The 25,552-nt window shown below is 40.0% G+C and overlaps 1 protein-coding gene across 4 annotated transcripts in view; it reads left to right on the forward strand.

Annotated features, from left to right (window-relative positions):
• Positions 1-25,552, forward strand: part of cog5 (component of oligomeric golgi complex 5) — a 99,242-nt gene that overhangs the window by 54,360 nt on the left and 19,330 nt on the right. For all 4 annotated transcript variants that reach the window (XM_078553414.1, XM_078553413.1, XM_078553416.1 and 1 more), the window contains exons 10-15: positions 2,426-2,503; positions 4,328-4,409; positions 11,008-11,212; positions 12,578-12,739; positions 14,272-14,371; positions 24,112-24,222. In XM_078553414.1, coding sequence (XP_078409540.1) covers positions 2,426-2,503; positions 4,328-4,409; positions 11,008-11,212; positions 12,578-12,739; positions 14,272-14,371; positions 24,112-24,222 — 738 coding nt within the window. The remainder of the gene's footprint in view (positions 1-2,425; positions 2,504-4,327; positions 4,410-11,007; positions 11,213-12,577; positions 12,740-14,271; positions 14,372-24,111; positions 24,223-25,552) is intronic.

Here is a 25,552-nt window from a genome sequence, read left to right on the forward strand (position 1 = left end):
GTCTTGAACATGCTCAGTGATTGAGCATCCACAGCCCTTTGGGATAGAGAATTCCAAAGATTCACCACCTTCTGAGTGAAGAAATTCCTCCTCATCTCAGTGTTAAATGGCATATCCCTTATCCTGAGACTGTGTGCCCTAGTCCTTGACTCACCAGCTAGGGGAAACATCCTATCCACATCTACTGTGTCACACCTTGTAAAGAATTTTGTAGATTTCAATGAGATTACCTCTCATTCTTTGAAGCTCTAGAGAACACAGACCCAGTTTCCTCAATCTCTCCTCGTAAGACAAACTCGCCAACCCAGGGATTAGTCTGGTGAACCTCCGTTGAACTCCCTCTATGGCAAGTATATCCATCTTTAGATAAGGAGATCAAGACTGTACACAATACTCCAGGTGCGATCTCACCAAGGCTCTATACAACTGCAGCAAGATGTCTTTACTCCTATACTCAAATCCCCTCGTGATGAACGCCAACATACCATTTGCTGTCCTAAATGTTTGCTGTACCTGCATGCTAGCTTTGTGACTCATGAACAAAAACAACTTAGCCCCTTTGGACTGTAACACTAGCCAACCTCTCCCCATTTAAGAAATACTCTGCCTTTCTGTTTTTCCTACCAAAGTGGATAACTTCACACTTATTCACATTATATTCCATCTGCCATGTTCTTGCCCATTCACTTAGCCTGTCCAAATCCCCTTGAAGCCTCCTTGCATCCTCCTCACAATTTACATTCCCACCTAGTTTTATGTCATCAGCAAATTTAGAAATATTACATTTGGTCCCCACATCCAAATCATTTATTTAGATTGTGAACAGCTGTGGCCCCAGCACTGATCCTTGCAGTACCCTACTATTAACAGCCTGCCTTCCTGAGAATAACATGTTTATTCCTAATCTGTTTTCTGTTAATCAATTCCCAACCTATACCAGTATATTACCGCCAATCTCATGTGTTCTAATTTTATTTACTAACCTCCTGTGAGGGACCATATACACCAAATTTTTTTTTGGTAAGTTGGAAAATCCAAATACACCACATCCACTGGTTCTCCTTTATCTATGCTACAAGTAACATCCTCAAAAAAACTCCAACAGGTTTGTCAAACATGATTTCCCTTTCATAAACCCATATTGACTCTGCCCAATCATATCATTATTTTCTAAGTGTCCAGTTATCACATACTTTATAATAGATTTTAAGATTTTCCCTACTATTGACATCAGTATTACTCTGTATTATCATAATTTGTCACCCCAGGATAATAGGCTGTTGGGACCTAAGTTAACTTGCAAATGTGGATCCTCAGAACCTTCCCACCAATTATTATAAGCATTTTTACTTTTTGTAGTTTGCATCGATGAGGAAGCGAGTTAGGTACCTACTATTATTATTGTCCTTTAATGTTTGAAAGCAGTTCAACTTCCACGTGACACACACCCTTCCAGACTTCGCTCATTTTGTTTTCTGAATTGGTGTGGCTTGGAGGCGATTTTTGTTTACAGTTTAGTTCCAGTCCCCTTGATGTTACTCATGGTCTTAATACTACCCCTTTCAAGAAAATAATTATGACATATTCCAGAATATACCATGGGGCAGGATTTTTGGGTTGGCAGGCCCGGGAGCGGCCAGGGAATGGACCGCCGCCCGCAATCGGTCCCCAACTGTGATTTCACGCTGGCTGGCCAATTAATGGTCAGCCAGCGTGAAAGGTGTGCTGAAACGCTCAGTGCTGCCGCGGTGTGGGTGGGATGAGAGCGAGTGCTGAAGTCAGCGTGTGTGTGGGGGAGCGCGGAATGAAAGCTCCCTGAAGGCAGAGAGCTGTCTCAGGGAGCTGAAGAATTTAAATTCAATAAAAACGATTTTAAAATTTGGAAAAAATGCCCACGCATCAGAATGAGTCACCTAAACATATGGATGCTGAAATCTGTGTCCAAACATTTTTATCTTTTTTTAAATTAATCTCGAAAGCCTCATCCCGCCCTTGGATGAGGTTTCCTGAAAAATGCAAAGGCCACCTGGCTGATTCGCTTGCCCGCCAACCATAACGTTGGACGAGCAGTGAAAAATCCCAGTGAATTGTGCCATTAATGAGCTTAATAGTCCTCTTAATTGTTGGTGGGCACACTGCCGACTCTTGCGCATGCCCGCTGACCGAAATATCACGCGAGTGCACGATGATGCTCAAAAGTGTCGGGCGCGCACCCACACGTCGAGCAAAAAATTCTGGCCATGGAGTTGAAGAAAATACCTGACAACTTTATACCACAGGGGTTTTTCAAGAAGGTGATTTATTCTTTGTTCCGGGTCACGATGTTGAACCTATTTTTAAAAATGAAGAAGAGTTGTTTGCCTAATATTTGTTGATAACCAATACTTTTATTTTTAATGTTAAATTGATGATTTATTTTCTTTAGGTACAGCACTTGCAGAAGGTTTTAACAAAGAAAAGAGACCCAGTGACGCATGTCTGCTTTATTGATGAAATAACTAAGGTAATGTGGTGAGTTTTTAAATTCCGGATGGAGAACTGTTATAGGGAGGGCATACCAAAGGAGGGAAGAGACGATTTCATACAGATGTACTTTCAGCTTCGACACAAGACCTCACATACTGGTAGAGTATTTACGTGTTCACAAATTATTTTAGGCAACCGAAGCTATTTTGGATTTATTTTCTTGCATCATTGGTCTCTCAGCAGTTATATTCATTTTGTAAACCTTGATTATACTAGATTCTTAAAAACATAGAATCAAGAAAAACGTGAGATTATTTCTCAAGATTAACCTCATACTTTCAACAGCCAAATGCCTGGAAGCAAGATAAGTTCAGTCATCTTGGCCTAATTTGTGGGAAATGGGCTGTAGCAATTCACAATCCTATTTGCTTTGAATCAGCAAGCATTTGTTTGGTTGGTCAGGATTTTTTGACAAGGGCATTACCAAAGTTTTCAAGGAAGCACATAAATATTGGGAGTAATGTAGGAATTCTCAATTTTGAAATTACTTGATAGCATATGATCCTAAAAACATCAATATTACTACTCAATATAATACAAGCAGCTAAATTAACGTTTCTTAAAAAAAAGCTTTTCCTACTTTCCTAGCAAGATTAAAAACAATATTGTCAGATTGTGCTACTTTGAAAGATTAGCTTTAGAAAATAGAATAAATCTTGGCAATTGTGCTGGTGTAATTATGGTATAGCTGAGGTTTTTTTAAATAAGTGGAACAGCTTGATTATGCCTCTGCCCACTGGAAATAATAGATAATTGATTTGAACAGTTCTGATATTGCTGACTAAATAAATATGTTACACACAATATAAATGCTTCTAAATTTAAGGGTGATGTTCCCTCATGTGTATGCTTCTTTCAATGTCATCACTGACAATAAAAAATGACAAGGTGATTAAGCCAACAAACCAATGCAATGCATTTTTGCTGAAAAGTAACGTTAGAGAAAAACTTAGAATAATTTAACCCTTCTGATGCCAACTCCTTCAAAATATCTTCATAAACTCAGATGCTTACATCTGGCACTACAGTGAATAGGGCAAGCAACAGCAAGCCTCTTCAACTAGTCAGATTGTGCTCTATAAATATTCTTCAGAGTATGAGCCAGGATTTGTAAATTGGAACATTTAAGTCAGTGTAAAATCATATACAGCAAGCAAACTAGAGAAAAAAAGAAAAATGGGATTGTGAGAGAGATAAAAGGCAAGGGAAAATATTTTAATTATTAATTTTTTTAAAAAGATCTTCGATACAATACTTAAAATCTGAAGGAGTGAGACGCTACATTTGTAAGATTTTCAGTGCCAGATCTGTTTGGTCCTAATTCAGACTTACCACACTATTAAAAATTCATTTACACTTGAATGGACAAGCCCAAACTCTGGTGTGTTTAGGGGGTATGTAATAGGTAAATACTCCAACTTCATAGCTTTCAAGTGTTTTACTACTGAATTTCTTGCAGAGGTAATGATGTAGTGAAGCTTGTGGGGAAGCAGAACAAACTGAGCAGAAACTTCCTCTTTTCTGTGTTTAATTATGTATGTGTGGACATTGTAGGTTGCTGTCCAATTTACACTTGAATAACGGTGAGCACTGATAGTCTCAATTGCCACAATGTCTGGGCCAATGTGGCTAGGGAAAATGAGAGATGAAGGAAAATATCAAAACCTGACAGATTTGAGTCAGCTATTTTTCTAGTAGACATTTGGGACAATAATATTCAGAGGATACTCAATTTGGGTTTTTTTTTAAAGTCACAGCACATCACCATGTTGATTCTAATATTTATATATTTTTTTCTTAGGACAGTCAAGCAGACATTTTATATGCTTTCTGGAACTCTGTTACAGAAATCTTAACTATGAAATTCCAACAAGCTACAAATTGTAAGCACCTATAAATTGATTTATATATTATAGAATTCCTTTGAAAATTGTAAGGAATGAAATAAACTGGGTACTTTTAATCAATGTTTTAATATTGTTAAACACATTCAGTATTTTCAATTTCAGACAAGATAAATCTTTTTTACATCAGTATAAAAATGAGGGAGATAAGCTGTCAATTAAATTATGGGTATTGGTTTTCTGCACCATTTTTGAAACACAAGATTCATGAATACAATGGAAAGCATAAAACAAGGAAAAGACTATTAGTTCTGGTGAGCAACATCCTTGCAAAAATTATTTTCAGTTGGCCTCATTGTGCACTTGGCTCAATTTTCTTTGGGAAAATTCTACACACCTTCACACTGACAAATTTAATTGAAGGACACCAACAATCTTTCAACCTCTATTATTGACTCTTTAAGCTGTAACTTAACTGAAGTGGGATATTTTTACCTATGTCGATAACTATTCCTATCTATTCACTTAGCCCCTTTGATCCCACTCCTAACCAGAAAGCTATTTTTAAGAGGAGTTGATCCACACAACATTAACTGCTTTTACTAGGCATTTGTTCCATGTAATCAATATTTTATGGGATAGAGAAATTCTAATATTTAGTCTAGCTTGAGACTTGCTAACTTTTGCTGGACCCTTTGGTTCTGCATGCTCGGTCCATATTGATAGGCTACTTTTATACATATTTCCCTCAATATTTAAGTACAATATCTCTTTCACTTCTTTTTTTTGATGTAAATATATTCAGCTCTGTGAGTCTCATCATAAATTAGAGCAAAGTTCCGAAATCAGCTTTGGCTCTTTTCACATCACCACTATGAATTCTGTGCAAAGTGTTCAAAATTTTGTCTCAGTAACGATTAGTGACATTTAGTTTACAGTCAAATAAGCTTGAGAGCCATTTCAATACTTGATTATGCTTGTTAACAATTACTTCACATTAACTGTTTCTAGTCAATGGTGACTCAAACCCAAATTTCTTCCATTTCCATTTTCATTATTGAAGATTCATTCATTCTGAGCTCTTATTGACTGTTTCCTGTTTCATCATGTATCACCTTGTACCTAGCCATAATAAAATGCATCACTCATTCACATTCAGATCTCACTGACACAATCTCTCTCCTTTGTAGTGTTTTGTGCTCATCAGGTAGGTTTTGAGCTCTGGTTCATGCTGACACCAGGGGCAGAATTTTGCCGTCGGCGAGCAGGGGCTGGGGTCCGCTCGCCGATGCGTAAAATGATGCGGGATGATGTCGGGCGGAACCCCCGACGTCATCCTGCCCCATTTAAATTTTCAGCAAGGCTGGGGTGCAGTAAAATCAGCTGCGGACCCGCCAACCTGTCAGTGGCTAATTGAGGCCATTGACAGGATTATTTAACCAATTAAAGGACCTGCCCATCCAACCTTAAGGTTGGCGGGCAGGCCAGGAGCCCCAGCGGCAAATAGAGAAAACATGAAACCTGATCCAGCGGTGGGATGAGGTTTCATGCAAGGTTTTTAATAAAGTTATTCTGTAAATTATGAACATGTCCCAACTCATGTGATATTGTCGCGAGGGGGATATGTAAGGGAATTTTATTTTTCTATTTTTAATATTTTTCAAAGTCCAGGTGATCTCCCTGAGGCTGCACTTATCCTCAGGGAGATGTGCGCTCTTTCGTGCGCATGCACAAAAGAGCGCACTCTCGCTTTTAGGGAGTTTCCCCCCCGCCCACCCACACAGGAAGCACATAACGCTTCCCATCGGACGTCACGCTGGGCGGGCCTTAATTGTCCCACCCACATAAAATGGTGGTGCGGCCCGCTTCGCTGGCGGGGATCGGCCACCGGAGATTGGGCTGGGCCCACCCGCCTGACAGGCAGAAAATTCTGCCCCAGGATTCAAGATTTTTGTGAATTCTGTGGTGGATATTCTCAAAACCTTAAAATCTCAAGAGCCAAGCACTTCTAGTTCCGGGGCAGCCTGATAATTGGCTGGAGAAAAGTCTTGCTCTTGGAAATGATCATCCAATGATAAATTCCCCAACTGATAATCATATGAGTCAAAAATAATGTTGAATGAAGCATTTAAATAATTTGCAATTGCATGACTTTGCTGCAACTTTCAGATTGTCTGGCTTTTCGTACTGCAATGCATCAGAGAGATTACTTTTCCTGTTTGTACATTTTACATTATTATATAATAACTTAGTTGTCCAAAATTATGTATTCGAGAGTGGCAGGAAAGTAAATTTATGGTATCACATTTTCTTCAGTAAGAACAATTGAAAGAAAAAAGTACATTTATGACGGAAGCATTAGAGATTTACCTTCAAGAGTAAGGTAATGATTTCAGTGCAAAGGCTTAAATCTCAAGAATAGCCAAAATTACTCAAATAAAAGCTATGACACTCTGATGATAGTCAACCCAACTTCCATTTTTCGTAATGCAAATAAAAGGAACTTCCAGAGATTTACAGATCACTATAGCCATTCTGCTTCATATACATGGATCAGTGAAACTAGTTAGTTGCCTTTTATATATTCAGAGTTAGGGGATAAATGGAGAATGCTCTATTTGGGGGAAATAACCATCAAGACTTCTGAAGAGGTCTATTTTTGTCCTTGCTGTTTTTTTGGCCAGTAACTTCTAATTTTCCAGCGTCATAACTGGGGGTACCCCAAAGATGTGCTGGGGAAACGGCCCCCCTCTTCAGAAGTCCTTAGGTAAAGATTGTTACCCGGCACTTGCCCGGGAAGTTCAAACTTCCATTGGGTAATTGCCCTGCAATCGGAACCATCTGAGTACGATTTAAATCTCAAACTTCAGATGGTTCCGACTGTCTTACAGTAATAGTTACCCAGAAAAAGTTTGAAGAATTAAAACCACTTCTAACTCCCGGGTAACTGTAGTACTGACCACTCCGCTGCCCCCGCTCCAATCCAACCACCACCTGACCTCCCCCCACCCTCAACTGACTAACCCACCAATGCCCGCCTCCCCAACTAACTGATCCCCCTGACCGACTCCCACTACCCCCCATTGATCACCCACCCTCACTGACCACCTCCCCAACCAATGAAAACCTGCCAACCCCCAGCCCTCGACCAACTGACTCCCCTGACCAAATGCGCCACCCACCCCCACCATCCACTGACCATCCAATTCCCCCAATCCCATCCAATTACCTCACAAACTTACCTTCTCCATGGCTTCTGAAAGTTGCTGGGCCTTTATACTTACCTGCTTTTCAGCAGCTAGTGCCACAATAAAGGGGATGTAGCTTCCTCACCTCCGACTCTCCAGCCCTTGACTGAAGGCCTCTGGAGCATGCTGCCCTACACGGTTCTCACCCGGCCCAAGTCGGAAGATCGGGCGAGAAAGGAGCGGCTGGATTTCCAGGTAAGTAACTAGGAGCGGAGTGGTAATCCAACTCACATTGCCACTTTGTGAAAGTTTTGGCCTAATTATTTATGAATGATGCAGAGAGAAATAATTACTAGGGGCAGCAAACGACCAAAGGATCAGAAAATCAGCATTTATTTATATGACCTTTTTTTATAACCCCACATGCTTCATTGCTAATGCAGTTCACAACCATGGTTTCATGCCTCATCCCAGAAATAGCATTAAGAGATCTGACCAAACTAAATCAAGGTGACTTTTAATTAAAGAAAAAAAGAATAGACTTGCTTTTACATAGCACTTTAACACATCTGTCAGCAGTGTCTTAAAGTGAATCACATCCAATAAATAACTTTGGTCAGGTATAGTGACTTCTTGTATAGTCAAACATTGGGCTGGATTTCCAGTGGGGTTGGGGTGGGGTGGGGTGGGGGCAGGCTGCTCGCCACCCCAGAAGGAAAGCTGGTCCCAAATAGACCAACTTTTAAAAAGCCTGCCCCATGGCAATAATACACTGTTATCACTGTGGGGCGGGCTTTCTGATTGGCCGGCAGCTCTTGCAGTCCCAGCAGCGCCAGAAGAGATTAGAGTTGCTGGGACTGCAAGGAGGCCCACAGAGATTGCTGATGGTGTCTGGACCCACATGTTTGTCCCTGGCTGTTAGGGCAGGGAGGGATCGGAGAGCTTAATGGGGTGGGGGGGAATGACATCTTGAGGAGGTGCACCAGATGTGCATAATGCCCCCCCACTTCCGTCCCACTTTTTACTCTGGCCCACCTGCCGCTGCCCAGCATTTTATGGGAGTGGAGGCAGATTGAGGCCTTTAATTGCCACTTAATCGGGCAGTTAAGGGCCTCAATAGACATAAGGGCGGGCAGCTTAGTGGGCACCTTACCCACCCCCATATTGTGGGGAACAGTCGGGGGTGGGAGGGAAAGGGGTGGGCTGGGCAGCCGACATATTTTGCATGCCCCCACCCTCCAAAGAAAACATGCCTGGTAGGAGGCTGTAAAATCCAGCCCATAGCAGCTGTTTTGCACAAACGGCAACAACAGTGAGGTGATTGACTGGTTAATTTCTTTTTGATGAAAAAAATGTTAAATATAGAGGAAGAAATATTGGCAAGGGCACTAGAAGAACTCTCTGCTTTTCTTTGAACATTTTCTACTAAGTATTCACCTGAACTGTCAGAGTAGTCTGATATTTTATCTGAAGGAAATTAACTCCAACAATATAGAATTCTCTCTACTGCATAAAAGTGTCAGCCTGTGTTGTGTGTATGTTCTGGACATAATTTTGACTTGGGTGGGGCGGTGTGTAGTACTATCAATTGAACTAAAGCGACACTAATGTGGACAAACATAAGATATATATTGGACCAGGTATCATGTAATATTTGCATAATGAATGGATGTTTATAGAAAAGATTTTTAAGATTATGAATTAATGGATGTATCCAATTTAAGAAGAAAAGTATCAATGAATTGACCTTGTTTTAATTGGGAACATACAATTGTGATGATTCGGGTCTTTATATGATTAGAGGCACAAATTATGCAGATGTAAGCAAGTTATTTCATTTAAACTCTCAAATTAACAAGCCTCAAGTGAAAGTAAAAAAATGAAAAATTCACTTACTGCTTTTCATGTACATACACAAGTACACAAAGTAGTAGATATGAGGAGTAGACCGTCATCAAAAGCAATTAACCCAATATTCATTAACATTTTTTTTTTGAAGAAAGGAACCTGGTAAAGAATGAAGTAGGAAGTTTAAGGAAGAAATAATGAAATACTAGATGGAACATTCTTGTTCCAGTCTCTTTTTTTTTTGCTTTCTGATTATTTTTACTCTCTTCAACTTTACTGTCATCCTACACTATGCACCTGGGCCCCTTGATTAGATACATACATAAATAAAATGCCACCTATGAGATCCAATTGGGAGGATTGAATAATGTTGGTTGTAATGATTCTCTGACTTTGAAAGTGAGAAAGAAATTTCACAGTGCTTTATTTATTTGGACTTCTTTTGTGGTTATTTGCCTATTTCAAGAAATTAAACATGCTGGGAAGACTCCAAAACAGTACATATTCAGATTGGTCTGAGGAAAAAAATTAGGTTTGTGGACCAAATACTTTTCCTCATTCACATTTTCTGCTTTTATGTAGATCAAGCTGAAGTTGTGCATAACATAAATTCTTAAAGACTCAACCATATGGTTAAGCCCTTTGTACATTGAAGATGCGTTCATTCAGAGATGCACTCCTCCATTCAATCATCATCTTTTGCTATTGTTTAATATTTAATTTATTTAAATTAGGCAACTGCAGTTCATTTTATAACATTAAACAAGGACACTAAAAATTAAAATACGAAATTTTGATTTTAAAAATGTTCACTTTCAGGAATAGTGTGATGAGGGATTTTAATTAAAATAAAATATTTCAAAGTACACATTGTTGACCGATACCATGTCCAGCTGGAGTTATTTCAAACAAGACGCTGCACCCATACCACATGGCGAATACTGTAATTGTAAATCATAATTTGAAAGGGAAACAGTCATTTTAAATGCTGCTTATAATGCTGACACTCGTAGAAGCAACAGTTTTAAACGTTAAACTGCACATTCTTGGCAGACATGCGGCGTAATCAGCTGGTGCTTTTCTCAACAATTCTGCCCTGTTCACCATAGGAGATGATCCAATGTTGTAAATAATAGTTGGTTTAAAAACTTGAAGCATGCAGACTAAGCACATCTAAGATACTGAGATTTGACTCTGAGCTTCTACAAAGTGTATAGAAAGCTTAAAAACATTAAGAAGCAGCGAACAAAATAGAATCGCTGATTGGTGTCAACTTGATAACATTATGATTTGGAAACTCAAGTACTTGAATTACAATTACAGGAAATTATTTGATAATGGGAAAAAATTGTTTGGATTCCCCAGACATTTGCGTTAATTAGGTCATGGAGAAACTTTTAAATCCAAGCCTTGACAATCGTTCAGATTCAGAAAATGTGCTGTGCGAAGTGGTCCACCTCTCAATTTGAAAGATGACCTCAGAATGAAAGTTAGCAGCAACAGAAAGGAAATGACAGCAAGGTGGGATAGTCCATATCTTGGGAGGCTAAAAAAGGCGCTAGTACTGCATAGCTTTAAGGAGGCAAAATTCTCTTTTTCAGCATCCACATTTCTAAAGCAAGCATTTGAAGGAGAATATCCAAAGTTGTTGCGATTGTATAATGATCTATGGAAACGTTTGCAACAGTACAGCCAAAGTATACAGAGCAATATAACTACAAGTGGAAATTCAGACTCACCACCTGAACTACCACCAGGAGAGGAAGACCCACAAGATCTATTTACATTGAAGAAGCAAGATTATGAGTAAGTTTTTTTTAATTTTTTATCAAATCTGTATGACACATGATGCTGCTCCAATTCTGGCCTCTTGCATGACCCCAGTTTACATCACTCCGCCATTGGTAGCCACGCATTCAGCTGCCTATGCCCTAAGCTCTGGAATTCTGTTCCCTTTCCAAATATCTACTTATTCAGCTCAGTGTCTATTTTTGCTTGATAGCACTCCTGAGAAGCACCTTGGGATGTTTTACTAGGTTAAAATAGTTATAAAAATGCAAACTGTTGTTATAAATACCCAGAAAGGGCTGAATTTTGTCAGGATGGCGGAGCCCTGACAACAGACCAAAAAGCAGGAGGCAGCCACGCCTTGGCCATTTGGGGCCCCACCCCCAGCTGCATTTAGGCTAATTAGCTGCTGTTGGGACTCCCATCCCATTAAATGGCTGAAACCCACCCAACGTCAGCAGCATTACCTGGGGTAGTGCTAACTGCTGGGACAAAAACCAGCCAAGAGGACACAGTGATAGACAAGGTGAGTGGGGTCGGGGATCACCAGGGCCGGTAAGGCAGACTCTGGTAAGAGAGTTGGGTGAAGGTAGGGGGTTATTGCTGTGGAGGCAGCCATTGTCACCGGGGGTCACAGCATGGGTCACACAGTCCCTAATTAGGAGAGGCAACCTCTTGGGGAGTTCAGGCATTCTCCCCAGAAGATGGAGGGCTCACCCATAGTTAGTAAAATGTCAGCGAACCAACCCTTAATTGGCCAGTTAATTGGTATAATTGGCCTCTGGGCAGCAGGGCTGTCTCCACCTTCCCTATTGCTGGTAAATGCCTTCCCTTGCCAGTTTATGGGCCCGCCCTCCACCTCCTAGCTAGTCCCAACAGGGCTGGTAAAATCCAGCCCATTGTGTGCATACGTAAAGATATATTAGAATTTCTTAACTGTTTCGGATTAAGCTGGGAAAGGAGTCAGTATTTGTATTCAGATATTTTTTTTTATTATGCAGAATTCAAAGAAATGTGGACAGATATTCTTATGAATCACTTTGGTCTTAATGAGGATTACTGTTGTGGTTGTTGCTGAAATTTTAGATTTTAATGGCTAACAATTAAATGCATTCAATGTTCACCCTAATGTTTTAATAATGGAATCAGTAACGATTATTGCAAGTTCAAGCATGTGATGCTTGAACTATTGAGTTGATGAGAGTTCAGGCAAGCTTCATTGAAATTAGCATATGATTATAGTTGCTGCGACATAAATTAAACATGTAACATAAGTGCCTCTCCGTGTAGGACAAGTGACTGTGTTAATATATTCAAAGAATATAATTTGCCTTAATTTCTTTTATTAATGATAATAATTCAAACAATTTCAAATTTCCTCAGCCCTGAGAAAGCCCTGAAAGACTCTGTCCAATTCTATGAATCTGCATATCTCTCAAAATCTTTATCACGACTGTTCGATCCAGTCAACCTTGTCTTTCCACCTGGAGGACGTAATCCACCTTCAAATGATGAGCTTGATACCATCATTAAAACAATTGCAAGGTAGGATTTGCTAAAAGGAGAAACGTACACCAGCTAATTAACTGTTGCTATTATTTTGTTTGATAACACTTGTAAAATGCTTTGGGGCATGTTATTACATTAAAGTCACTTTATAAATGCAAGTTGCTGTTGTTTTACTTGAGGGCAGTAATTACAAAATTCAGCTGAAATCCTTTTAACGATCAGATTTGAGTGATTAGCAAGAAAATACTGAAAGGGTAAAATGATTAACATGCTATCCATTACAACAACATATTAAATATGTTCTGTACAACAAAGTTTGATAGAATTTGCTAATTATATAAGCATTTCCCCCATTTTCAATGGGTTTCATGATTGATGCTTACTAACCATTTGTTTCTTGAAGCCATTTTCTTTTGGAAATATATCATTAAAAATAGATCAGAGCTCACTGGCCAAGTGCCCAGTAAGAATGGAACATAATGAGCTTATTTCTCGGTGATTTTAAAGCCCACTGAAATTGAATTTACAATTATCTGAAACATTATTTCATTACAAATAAATTCCTGTTTCTTACTACAGTCAGTCTGTTAAAGTGAATGTGAGACACAGCAACAAGAAATGGATGATTTTTTTTTTCAAAAAAAGCTCTTAAATTTGAAACATACAATATGCCAGGGATTCACAGCAGCTTCATCTGCACCTATAAAAGGGCAAATTAACACCATCAAGTTCATTTTTTTTCCTTTGTTCGTTCATGGGATGTGGGCGTCACTGGCTAGGCCAGCATTTAATACCCATCCCTAATTGCCTTTGTTCAGACGGCTTTTAAGAGTTAACCACGTTTTGTCAGAGTTCTAATGGAGTTCAAATATTTTTTTAAAGTCACTTTCTGTGACATTCAGACAGAACATGGAAAAGTATAGAGCATATCTTTTATGAGTAAGAGTCAACAAATACACTAGACACAAATTTGTGCTTTTGTTGTTTCCTCATCTGTTTTCTTTGGGAGGCATTGACCTATTGCTGGGTCTTGATTCATGGATACTAGGTTCTCTCCTAGAGAGAATCTAGTTATTTATATCTGATGGTTGTCATACAAGTTATTCAACTTGGTGGGTGGGACTGAAGCATCACAGCTGAGGCCAACACTGTTCTCACCCCAAGTCTGTGTGTACTTTCAGAGGGGCCAATGAATAGCATGCAAATAAACACTGGAAGGTTCTCCCCTTCCAACCCTGAGGCCAATTGTCATGCCATTATCGCAGTTGAGTTCACATTGTTCAGTACAGACTGGGAAGAGGATCTTACATTTTTAGTGTGTGTGGGTGTGCTAAACAGGGGCTCTACTCTTCACGGGGCCACCAGGAATATGTACATTCAGACAGATGGAAATTTCTGAAGACTATCAAACTTGTCAAAGATAACATGATGTACTTCAATATGTAATAACATGATTACATTACAACACACAAGAGCTTCTGATACATGCATCTTCTGGATTTTAATTTGTAATTAAAACTCATATAGACTTGAAATGGCTTTTGATGAATTAATCTCTCTACTTTCAGTGAATTTAATGTGGCTTCTGTGGATCCAAACCTGAGTCTGGCTGTTGCAAGGAACGTTGCTAAAACTGTCCAGCTATTTGGAGTAAAATCCGAACAACTTGTAAGTTTTGTATATATCAATTACTAGGGTTAGTAGTAATCTATTGGAAAAAAGGGAAGGGTATAAGGTTCTTACTGAATTAGAATGAAATTGAAATGAAACTTTATCCTTTGTAGGGGGTGGTGGTGTGTGTCAGCTTCACCTCTGACTTCTGAGAGGTCCGAATTGCTCCCACTCCCTGGGTTCTAGATCTTGGACTTATTTGAGGGTTGTGACAAAGTGCAGCAGACAGCTGGTTTTGGTGCAAGAAAAAAACTGTGTTTATTGAAGTCACAAATTAATTTATAACGTTAGGATTACACTGAGATTATATGGACTTACAAAGTACACTTAGTTAAGAATGGGGAACACACAGCATAACGAGGGAAAATAACGCTACTAATCCCCTTACCCTTGTCCCACCCCCAAAACCTAACTAAATTGAAATAGGAGAGGCCAGGGATCATGCTCACCAACTAGGGTTCCTTGACAGTTCGAAATCCGGCCAGGTAAGCCGGTTGCAGTTTTGGGGTACGCTCTTTGTATCCTCTGGGGCCTGCCGTCTCCACGTGGTCCTGGTCTGTGGAATCTGCGAAGGTTCTTCAGTTGGGTGGAGGGCGTGGTTGTGGGTGGTCGTTCTTCGTGGAGGGCTGCGGTTGCGGCTTTGTTGTCTTCGGTTGAGCCTGCCACCCCGTGCCCCTCGCCGTGATGTTGCCTATGGGCCTGCAAACCTCCAGATCTCCTTCCTCCGCTTTGCTCAGCTCCCTGCTTAAACTCGGCTTCAACCGCTCCCCACTGCTCACTGCCCTGTGTCAGCTTTCAAAACTGCTCACCCTTCTGTCTCTCCTGGCCCAGTTATACTGTTTTTTTTGAATTTCTTATCTCAATCCAAATCAAGGTTAGTTTTTGTTTGATTTTGGTGGGCTTCCCCAGGTGATTGTTGTCTCGTTTTTAATGGACTGGCATGATGTTTATCATTGTCTTCCTGCCCCCGTAACTAGTCTTGAACTGAAAGCCATTGTATGTGTGGAGTATTGATGGGTTCGCATAATTGCATTGACTGTTGTCTTCCTGCCTTAGTAGTTAGTAGCGATTATTTATGCAAGATTTTGATGGGCTTTAGTTTCGTGTCTTTCTCTGGGTTGATTGTTTTAAAGGGAAGAATGCGTATTCTGCCTCCTCTCGTTGTCTCCTTTCAGGTAAAAGTCCAAAAGTCATATCCTTGTAAATGATATGAAAAATGTAGGAATTTTGAGAACCCTTCACCTTTAATTCCTGTATAGCTTTTGAAAGCTCAAACTTTTTTCGTTAAATCACTTGCTAGTCATTTTCAACATGGAATATTGCCTTATTTTTGATAGTGAAATCTGGTTTGCTGGGATAAATTTCACTATACCAGGAACTGCCTATTGTTGAGTATTTGATTAAAGAGGATAGATCGAGCAACAGTAAGGAAGTCACAATGACATTTTTGCGTTTGTAGCTTTGATTCAAATGATGATTCAAGAACTGCAAGTTAAAGAAATTACTGTCTATTTTCCTTCGACGTCTGTTACTTCTCAGTGAATGATTTTGAAGTGTAATTGGAGATTAAGTCTGTGTAGTTAGGCTGAAGCATTTTTATAAACTGGAAACTCCAATTTTCTTAGATCTGTAGAATGTACTTGTTGCTCTTAAGAGAGCTAAGCATGGAAAGAATTTGCATTTTCAGTTGGTGAGTAGTTGGCTCAGTAAAATGTGTTATTTCATTCAGCTGCAAGTATATCAGACACTGAAATAATTTGTTCGCCAGTGACTGAGTTCTGCTATAAACCATTCCACTGCAATTGAGATGCATTTGGAATCAATGTCCTTTTAGTAAACAAGTCATAATCTTGTTACATTTTTAATTTCTGGTATTGAAATCTTCCTTTTGTAACCCATGATTTAGGTTAGATTAATGTTACAATACTTATCGTATGTGAACAAGGACTTGTAGATGGAGGTACCTGGTTTGTGTTTTGTTTATGGAAAGGAGGTTCAGAATTTATCTGAATTTAATTATGTATATATCATGGTAGTCAAGTTGACGTTCTAACGCAATAAACAGAATGGCAATTCTGATAAAATTTAAACCTAATAAAAGACTGAAGGTTGTTCTGCACATTTGGCAGTGATAGACCTAAATTATATTTTAGTAACAAACAAAAACAAGTCTACATTTATTGATCACTTAAAGATTTAGATAGATTTTGAACCTCACTGGTTTCAGTCTGCGAACACCAACTTCTTATCTCATTACCTTATCCATAAAATAAAATGTAATAGAATCTCGGGTGAATTTGTGATGTCACAATCACAACCTTCCATGCCACGCCTTATTAGTATCCCACTCTAGTTTCTTATGTTAGCAAAATTATTGGCAACCTAAAGACAGCTGTGAAAAGCTGAATTATATTACTGTTAATGAAATAATTAAATCCGTTTTTCTTGCAATCTTTGTGTTTTGTACAAGTTTTCAATTAACCCTCCCACATGCCTGGTTCCAGAAATACTACAAAAAATCTTGATAGCCTCCGCAACTTGTATTATTTGAAAAGGTGCTATTAACATTCTAAGGTCATCTACAGTCTTTCTTATAAGTTAGTGATTTGATGGACTGACCTCTGTTTGGCTCAGGATTATAAATGAATCTGCGTTTTTGTACGTTTACAGCAAAATGTATTCAAAAACTAAATCTAGACTCATAATGTAAAATTATTAATAAAGTCAACATACAGTACATGGTCCTTAAGATTTGCTCTGTAATCATTCAAATTTAACACTTTTTATTTTGGCTTCTCATCTTACCACATGTAAGTGCAATGCCACAATTACTAGATTACATTAATTGGCAGCAATAAACTGTCAGTTAAATCTTCCTTGGAATTGGCATCAAATTCTTCTTCTTTTTGTCCCCGCTCAAACATTAATGAAATTTGTCCAAATTTAATTTGGTTCTGAGTAAATAAGATATTTAACCATGGCCCAAAATTTCCATCTTTGTGCCATTGGGCTAGACTACATGTGAACACCTACTCCTATACCATATAACGTTCAGGACCTAGCAGTGGTGAGGAAACAATGGTGTACTGGTGTAGTGAATGCTAGCATAGTGATGTAGGGAATGGTGGCATAATTGTAATGTTACTGGAGTAGCAATTCAGAGGCCTGGACTAATGCTCAGGAGACATAATTTCAAATCCCACCACAGCAGCTGATGGAATTTAAATTTGATTCATCAACAAATCTGGAATGAAATGCTAGTCTTAGTAATGGTGGCCATGAAACTACCAAATTTTCATTATAAAAAACCATCTGATTCAATAATATCCTTTAAGGAAGGAAATCTGTTGTCGCTACCCAGTCTGGCCTACCTGACTCCAGACCTACAGCAATGTGATTGACCCTTAACACCCCTCTTGTATGCAGTTTTGGTCTCAATTATGCCAACTTTTAAAGGCTTTTGTCCAAGATGATGCTCCATGAGAATCAGTGCTGGGGCCAGCCTTGTTCACAATTTATACGAATGATTTAGACCAGTGGAGAAGTAGTACAATTTCAAATGCAGACAACACCAAATTGGAAGGTGCAGTTAATACTAACAGAATATGATTAAGTACAGGAAGATGTTACTAAGGTTGCAGAATGGGCATGTAATTGGCAAATTAGTTTCAATATAGTTAAATGCGAGGTGGTGCATTTTGGTAGGAAGAATGAGAAGGCCACATACTGCTTCATTAATAAGAGTCTAAATGGGGTAGAGTGGCATAGGGATCTTAGGGTACACATGAAAATCACTAGAATTGTTAACATAGGTTAGTTAATAATGTCATATGAAAAGTAAACTAAGCACCAGCATTCATTTCTCGTGGGATAGGACTATAAAGCAGAGAAGTTATTTTAAACTTGCACACTTTGCAGACTTTGACCACACTTGTGGCAGGATTTTTCACTCGGCGTGCGGGTGCACGCCCAACACACCCGAGCGTGAAATAGCACACAATGATATTGGGCGAGCATCCTGACGCCATCACTCGCTCGCGCGACATCTTGGTCGGTGGGAGTACATGAGAGTCGGCAGCGCCCCCGCCGACAATTAAGAGGCCTATTAAGGCCATTAATGTGTTAATTGACATGGATTTTCCGTTGCCTGCCCAATGTTATGGTTGGCGGATCAGCCGGGCGGCCTCTGGATTTTTGAGCAAACCTTATCCAAGGGTGGGATGAGGTTTCTGATATTAATTTTTTAAAAATAAAAATGTTTGGGCATCATTTTTCTAATCTATATGTTTAGGTGAGCGAGTCCAATATGTGAATATTTTATCGCAACTTAAAATCTTTATTTCATGGTTTCAAATTCTTCAACTCTTTGCCTTCAGGGAGCTTTCATTGCATGCTCCCCCACACCCGTGCTGACTTCAACGCTCTCCCTCCTCCTGCCCTCACCCTGGCAGCGCTGGGCCTTTCAGCGCGCTTTGCACGCTGGCTGGCCATAAATCGCAGGCGACGGGCTATTTCCCAGCTGTTCTCGGGCCTGCCCAACGACCTCAAATTCAGCCCTTGGAATATGTGCACAGTTATGGTCTTCATCTTACAAAAAGAATATGGAGGCACTGGAAAGGTGTGAAAAAGATTCATAAGGATAGTACCAGAACTTACGGGTTATGCTTATCAGGAAAGACGCAAAAGGCTGGGGCTCTGTTCTGTAGAAAGGCAAAGATCAGCAGTGATCTAGATCTAGAGCCGTAGAATGGTTGTAGCATGGAAGGAGATCATTTGGTCCTTGTCCATGCTAGCTCTCTGCAAGAGTGACTTAGCTACTCCCACTCCCTCAGCCTTTCCCAATAGCCTCGAAATTTTTTGTCTTCAGATAATTATCCATTTTGAAAGCCATGACTGAATCTGCCTCCACCACACTCTTAGGCAGTACATTCCAGATCCTAACCACTCGCTGCATAAAAATGTTTTTTCCCATGTGACCTTTGGTTGTTTTGTCATTCACCTTAAATCGATGGCCTCTGCTTCTTGACCTTCAGCCAATGGGAACAGTTTCTGCCAAGACTCTTCATGATTTTGAACACCTCTATCAAATCTCCTCACAACTTTCTTCTCTTTAAGGAGTACAGCTTTAGCTTCTCCAATATATAATATATCCATGTAACTGAAGCCTCTCATTTGTGGAAACATTCTTGTAAATTTTTTCTGTACTCCTTCTAATTCCTTCACATCCTTCCTAAAGTTTAGTGCCCAGAATTGGACACTACTCCATTTGAGGTCAAGCCAGTGTTTCACCATAACTCTATGCCTCTATTTATTAGTCACTTTCCCAGCCTGCCCTCCACCTTCAATGATTTCTGCACATATACCACCAGATCCCTCTGCACTGCACCCTGTTTAGAATTATATCCTTTTATATTGTCCCTCCTCAATCTTCCTGTCAAAATGCACTTCACATTTCTCAGCATTAAATTAAATGTCTGCCCATTCCTCCAGCCTGTCTATGTCATCTTCAATTCTATCACTACCCTCTTCACAGCTCACAATAGTTTCAGGTTTTGTGTCATCTGCAAATTCTGAAATTCTGTCCTGCACGACAGGGTCTAGGTCATTCATACAGATCAAGAAAAGCAGTGGTCTTAGTACTGACCCCTGGGGAGCCCCACTGTTTATACCTTCCTCCAGTCTGAAAAACAACTGTTCATCACTACTGTTTCATGTCACTCAGCCAACTTTGTATCAATGCTGCTCTTTTATCCCATGGGCTTTGATTTTTCTGACAAGCCTGTTATGTGGCATTTTATTAGACACCTTTTGGAAACCCGTGTAACATGTCATCAACCACACAACTCTAATCAACCTTCTCTCTTACCTCATCAAAAAACTCAGCCAAGTTGGTTAAGCACAATTTACCTTTTACAAATCCATGCTGGCTTTCCTTTGTTAGTCCATATTTGTCCAATGACTGCTAATTTTGTCCAGGATTATCATTTCTAAAAGTTTTCCCACCACCAAGTTTAAACTGACTGGCCTGTAGTTGCTGGGCTTATCCTTACACTCCTTTTAAACAAGGGTGTATCACTTGCAATTGCCCAGTGGCACCAGTATACTCAACCTACCTGTATTTAAGGAGGTTTAGAAGATTATTGCCAGTACCACCACAATATCCCCCCCTTACTTCCTTCAGTATCCTCAGATGTATCTCATCTGGTCTGGCGACTTATCGATTTTAAGTAATCAGCCTTTCTGATACCTCCTGTTATTCAATATTTTAGCCCATCGAGTGACTCACCTATCTCATCTTTTACTATGACTTTGGCAGCATCTTCTTGCTTCAATTGTACAGAACCTTGGTTAGACTGCACCATGTGCAGTTTTGGTCCCCTTACCTTAGGAAGGATATTATTGCCACAGAGGGAGTGCAACACAGGTACACCAGACATGTTCCCGGGATGGCAGGACTGCCCTATGAAGAGAGATTTGGGAAACTGAACCTGTATTGTCTAGAGTTTTGAAGAATGAGAAATTACCTCATTGAAACCGACAAAATACTTAAAGGGATAGACAGGGTAGATGCAGGTAAGATGTTTCTACTGGTTAAGAAGTCTACAACTAGGGAGCACAATTTCAAAATAAAGGGGAAGCCACTTAGGACCGAGATGTGGAGAATCTTTTTTTCCTCAGAGGGTTGTGAATCTTTGGATTCTGTACCCCAAGGGCTGTGGAAGCTCAGTCATTGAGCATGTTTAAAATAGAGATTAACAGATTTCTAAATACCAATGACGTAAAGGGATTTGGGGATAGTGTGGGAAAAAGGCATTGAAGTCGATGAGCAGCCATGGTCATATTGAATGGCAGAGCAGGTTAAGTGGGCTGAATAGCCGACTCCTGCTCTATGTTCCTACGTTTTTCCTTGGAAGTTTAATTTAGTACCTCAGTTATGTCCTCTTGCTTCCATACGTAAATCTCCTTTTTGGTCCCTAATCAGCCCCACCCTTCCTTTTACTCCCCCTTTACTATTTTTATGCCTAAAGCAGCATTTTGGATTCCCTTTAATGTTAGCTGCCAATCTCTTCTCATATTCTCTTTGCTGCTCTTATTTCTTTTTTCAGTTCCCCGTTAAAGTTTCTATATTCAGCCTGGTTCTCACTTGTATTATAAATCTGACATCTATCATACTCTTTTTTTTTTGCTTCATCTTACTCTATCCCTTCAGCATCCAGGTAGCTCTGGCTTTGCTCTTCCCACCTTTTCCTTTTGTGGGAATGTACCTGAACCATCTCCTTTTTAAAGACGGGTCATTGTTCAGTTAGTTTTGCCTGGCACTCTTTGATTCCAGTTTACCTGGGCCAATCTGTTCTCACCCAATGCTGAAATGTTCCCTGTCCTTATCCATAGCTGACCTAAACCTTGGGATTCTATGATCACCGTCCACTAAACGTTCCTCTACTAACACTTAGTGAAGTCTTTAGGTTATGAAAAGGTTTGATAGGGTAGACACAGAGAAAATGTTTCCACTTGTGGGTGAGCCTAAAGTTGGAAGTGAATCATAATATGTTGTTAGGATCCTTGGCGAGACCTCTCCTCAACCCCCAGTTGTTGGTAGGACCTGGTTAGGGACCAGTAACTTTTATTTAAAGTAGTCAAAGTTGAGATTCAAGACACCTGCTTTTATAATAAAGCCAGAAGATTCCACAGGTTTTGAACAAATAAAAACAAACTTTACTATACAAGTTCAGAAAGATAAAACACTCTGAGAACTGTCTTATACTTTAACGTTCAGAGTGAGTATGAGGTACATGTGAATTAACAGACGAACTGTGGTCGGACACACCACACTACAGAGTAAATGACAGATGCAACCAAAACAGATTCCATAGATTTCTCAACAACCCACTTTATGTTAGTCTCATTGTGAGCCAGCCAATCTCACTGAAACTTCGTCTTTCTCACAAGGGTTTCTACTCTCCACATTTGAAGATCTCTTTAGAATTCTTTCCAAAAGTCGCTCCCTCTTGAATGGCTTCAACAATGGCTCACCTCTCAGGGTTTCAATCCTACCTTCCAAGGTTCCTTTCCCCTGGATCTCCGAGTACTCTAAGCTTTACCTTCTAAGCATACTTTCAGATCTTCGGCCATGCTAAGCCTAACACTACTGCTCCAAAGGGCTGCCTTTACTTAAAGTTTTCACCCCTCTGCTCTTTCTTTTGCTTCACTTAACTGGGGCCTCTGCTTATCCCCATCTCTGTCACATTTGCTGGCTAACTCCCCGAAACTGATTGTCTCTGAATTGTGATTCACTGACCCTTTAACAGATCTGGTGACCTATCACAACACTCCAAGAGAAGTCCCACCCTTGTTAATAGGCAGGACCCAATGTAACAAGCATGGGAACATCCTATACCTTAAATGTTATAAACTCCACAGACTGTCAGTTTAGTACACACAGACACAGAGGTGAAAATGGATTTCATAACAGTATGAATAAATCCAGTGGGAAATTCTGGAGAAACGTCTTTAATGCAAAGAGTAGTAAGAATGTGGAATGTGTTACTACAAAGAGTAGTTGAGGCTAGTAGCAAAGATGCATCTAAGGAGGGGCCAGATAAAGTCATGAAAGAAATAGAATGGCCATTTTTTATTTCAAATTTTTAAAAAGTGCTGAGAGGACGCTTCAATCTTTGAGAACTCACCTCCTTTAGATACCAGGCAGATTGAGTATACTGCATGACTGAGAAAACTCCACATACTGGCCATCACCAAGACTGCCTATTTGCTCACCTGCCACCCTTAATTAGACAGAGCGCCACTGGTCAATGCAGCAAAAATTGATGTTGGACTGCTGCTCCTGAAACGGTGCAAAGTTTGGACCCACGTTTGATGCCTGACCCAAAACATGCCCATATTTTCTATTCATTTCTTGTAAGATGCATAAGTCAATTTGAATGCAGCTCTACACAGGTACTTTATTTAGCCTGATGCCCTTTAAATTTTCCTGGTTTCTATTTTGATACTTCAACAACAACATATGTAGACTTATGTAACACTTTTAAAGAAGGTAAACTTCCCAAGACAATTTACAAGATGAGGAGGATGGATTTAGACACTGAACAAAAAATGGGAGGAGTTAGGTGAAGTGCCCAAAGATGGCATCAAAGGCATGGAATTCAAGGAGCCTTTAGAAAGCATCAAAAAGCATAACAAGTCCAAGAGGTTTGAGAAAAGAATCTTAGTGAGCAGGAGCATGATGGCTGAAGGGCCTGCTGACGGAGTGGAGGGGAAAAATTGCAGTAGTCCAGACTCATACTCGGGAGGTAGAGGGTAGCGATGTAAAGTCGAATGTGATGGTGATAAACATGCGAATAAGTATTTCATCGGCAATGGGGATGAGGTAGTTATGGAGACAGGTGATGTTTCAGAGGTGCAAATAGGCAGCCTTGGTGATGGACTTTATGTGGAGTTTTCTCTGTTATGCAGTATACTCAATCTGCCTGATCAAGTTTAACCTAAGCGAAGAGTGGGAAGCAGGTTCAACAGGGCCTATGATGTAAAATGCCTGATGAAAACCAAACAGTCTTGCCACTGCGCAGCTGGAGGAAGTTCTTGTTGATTCATGTTTTGGCGTCTGCCCTTATCAGTTTTGTGTTGTAATAAATAAATAGAGAAACATTGTTGCACTGAATTACATGTTATTCAAAATCAAAAGTATGTAATTTAGGCATTTTAAAAATATTTCTTCACAGCTGTCCACACAGGGTGATGCCAGTCAAGTGATTGGGCCACTGACAGAGGGACAGAGAAGGAATGTAGCCGTAGTGAATTCATTGTACAAATTATATCAATCAATGTTGAAGGTAGGGGTTGGCGTTTATTGCTGAGATTGTAACTTTCTTCTATTAATTTTTGGCTATTCTAGTTGCTTTAAGCAAATATGAAAACTAATGAAGGATATTAAAAAATTGTAACATCTAGCCTATTATTACACCTGTAGAATAGATTTTGGTATATAATTAACATTTTCTAGCTTATATGTTCAGTAATATTTAAATTTTTTCCTTCTAATCAAGAAGTGAAGACTTTCAATTTAGCCAAAGGGGCTGAATTTTTTTCTGCAGCAGTTTTGCTGTAGAGTTGCACTGGGTTGGGATGTCCATTTACTGGCATAATCCAAACTGGTTTCCTGAGTCAAAATTATTTAAGAATCACAGAATCGCACAGTGCAGAAGAGTCCCTTCGGCCCATCGAGTCTGCACCGACACGTGAGAAACACCTGACCTACCTATCTAATCCCATTTACCAGCACTTGGCCCATAGCCTTGAATGTTATGATGTGCCACGTGCTCATCCAGGTACTTTTTAAAGGATGTGAGGCACCCCGCCTCCACCGCCCTCCCAAGTAGCACATTCCAGACCGTCACCACCCTCTGGTTAAAAGAGTTTTTCCTCACATCCCCCCTCACCTTGAACTTATGTCCCCTCGTGACTGACCCTTCAACTAAGAGGAACAGCTGCTCCCTATCCACCCTGTCCATTTCCCTCATAATCTTGTGCACCTCGATCAGGTCTCCCCTCAGTCTTCTCCGCTCCAACGAAAACAACCTAAGTCTATCCAACCTCTCTTCATAACTTAAATGTTTCATTCTAGGCAACATCCTGGTGAATCTCCTCTGCACCCCCTCCAGTGCAATCACATCCTTCCTATAATGTGGTGACCAGAACTGCACACAGTACTCCAGCTGTGGCCTCACCAAGGTTCTATACAACTCCAATATGATCTCCCTACTTTTGTAATCTATGCCTCGATTGATAAAGGCAAGTGTCCCATATGTCTTTTTCACCACCCCACAAACATGCCCCTCTGCCTTCAGAGATCTATGGACACACACGCCAAGGTCCTTTTGTTCCTCAGAACTTCCTAGTGTCATGCCATTCATTGAAAACTTCCTTGTCAAATTACTCCTTCCAAAGTGTATCACCTCACACTTTTCAGGGTTAAATTCCATCTGCCACTTATCTGCCCATTTGACCATCCCGTCTATATCTTCCTGTAGCCCAAGACAATCAACCTCACTGTTTACCACCCAGCCAATCTTTGTGTCATCCACAGACTTACTAATCATACCACCCCCCCACATAGTCATCTATGTCGTTTATATAAATGATGAATAATAAGGGACCGAGCAC

This window comes from Cetorhinus maximus, chromosome 12 (assembly GCF_964194155.1).
Source record: "Cetorhinus maximus chromosome 12, sCetMax3.hap1.1, whole genome shotgun sequence".
In the NCBI taxonomy this organism is placed as follows: Eukaryota; Metazoa; Chordata; class Chondrichthyes; order Lamniformes; family Cetorhinidae; genus Cetorhinus; species Cetorhinus maximus.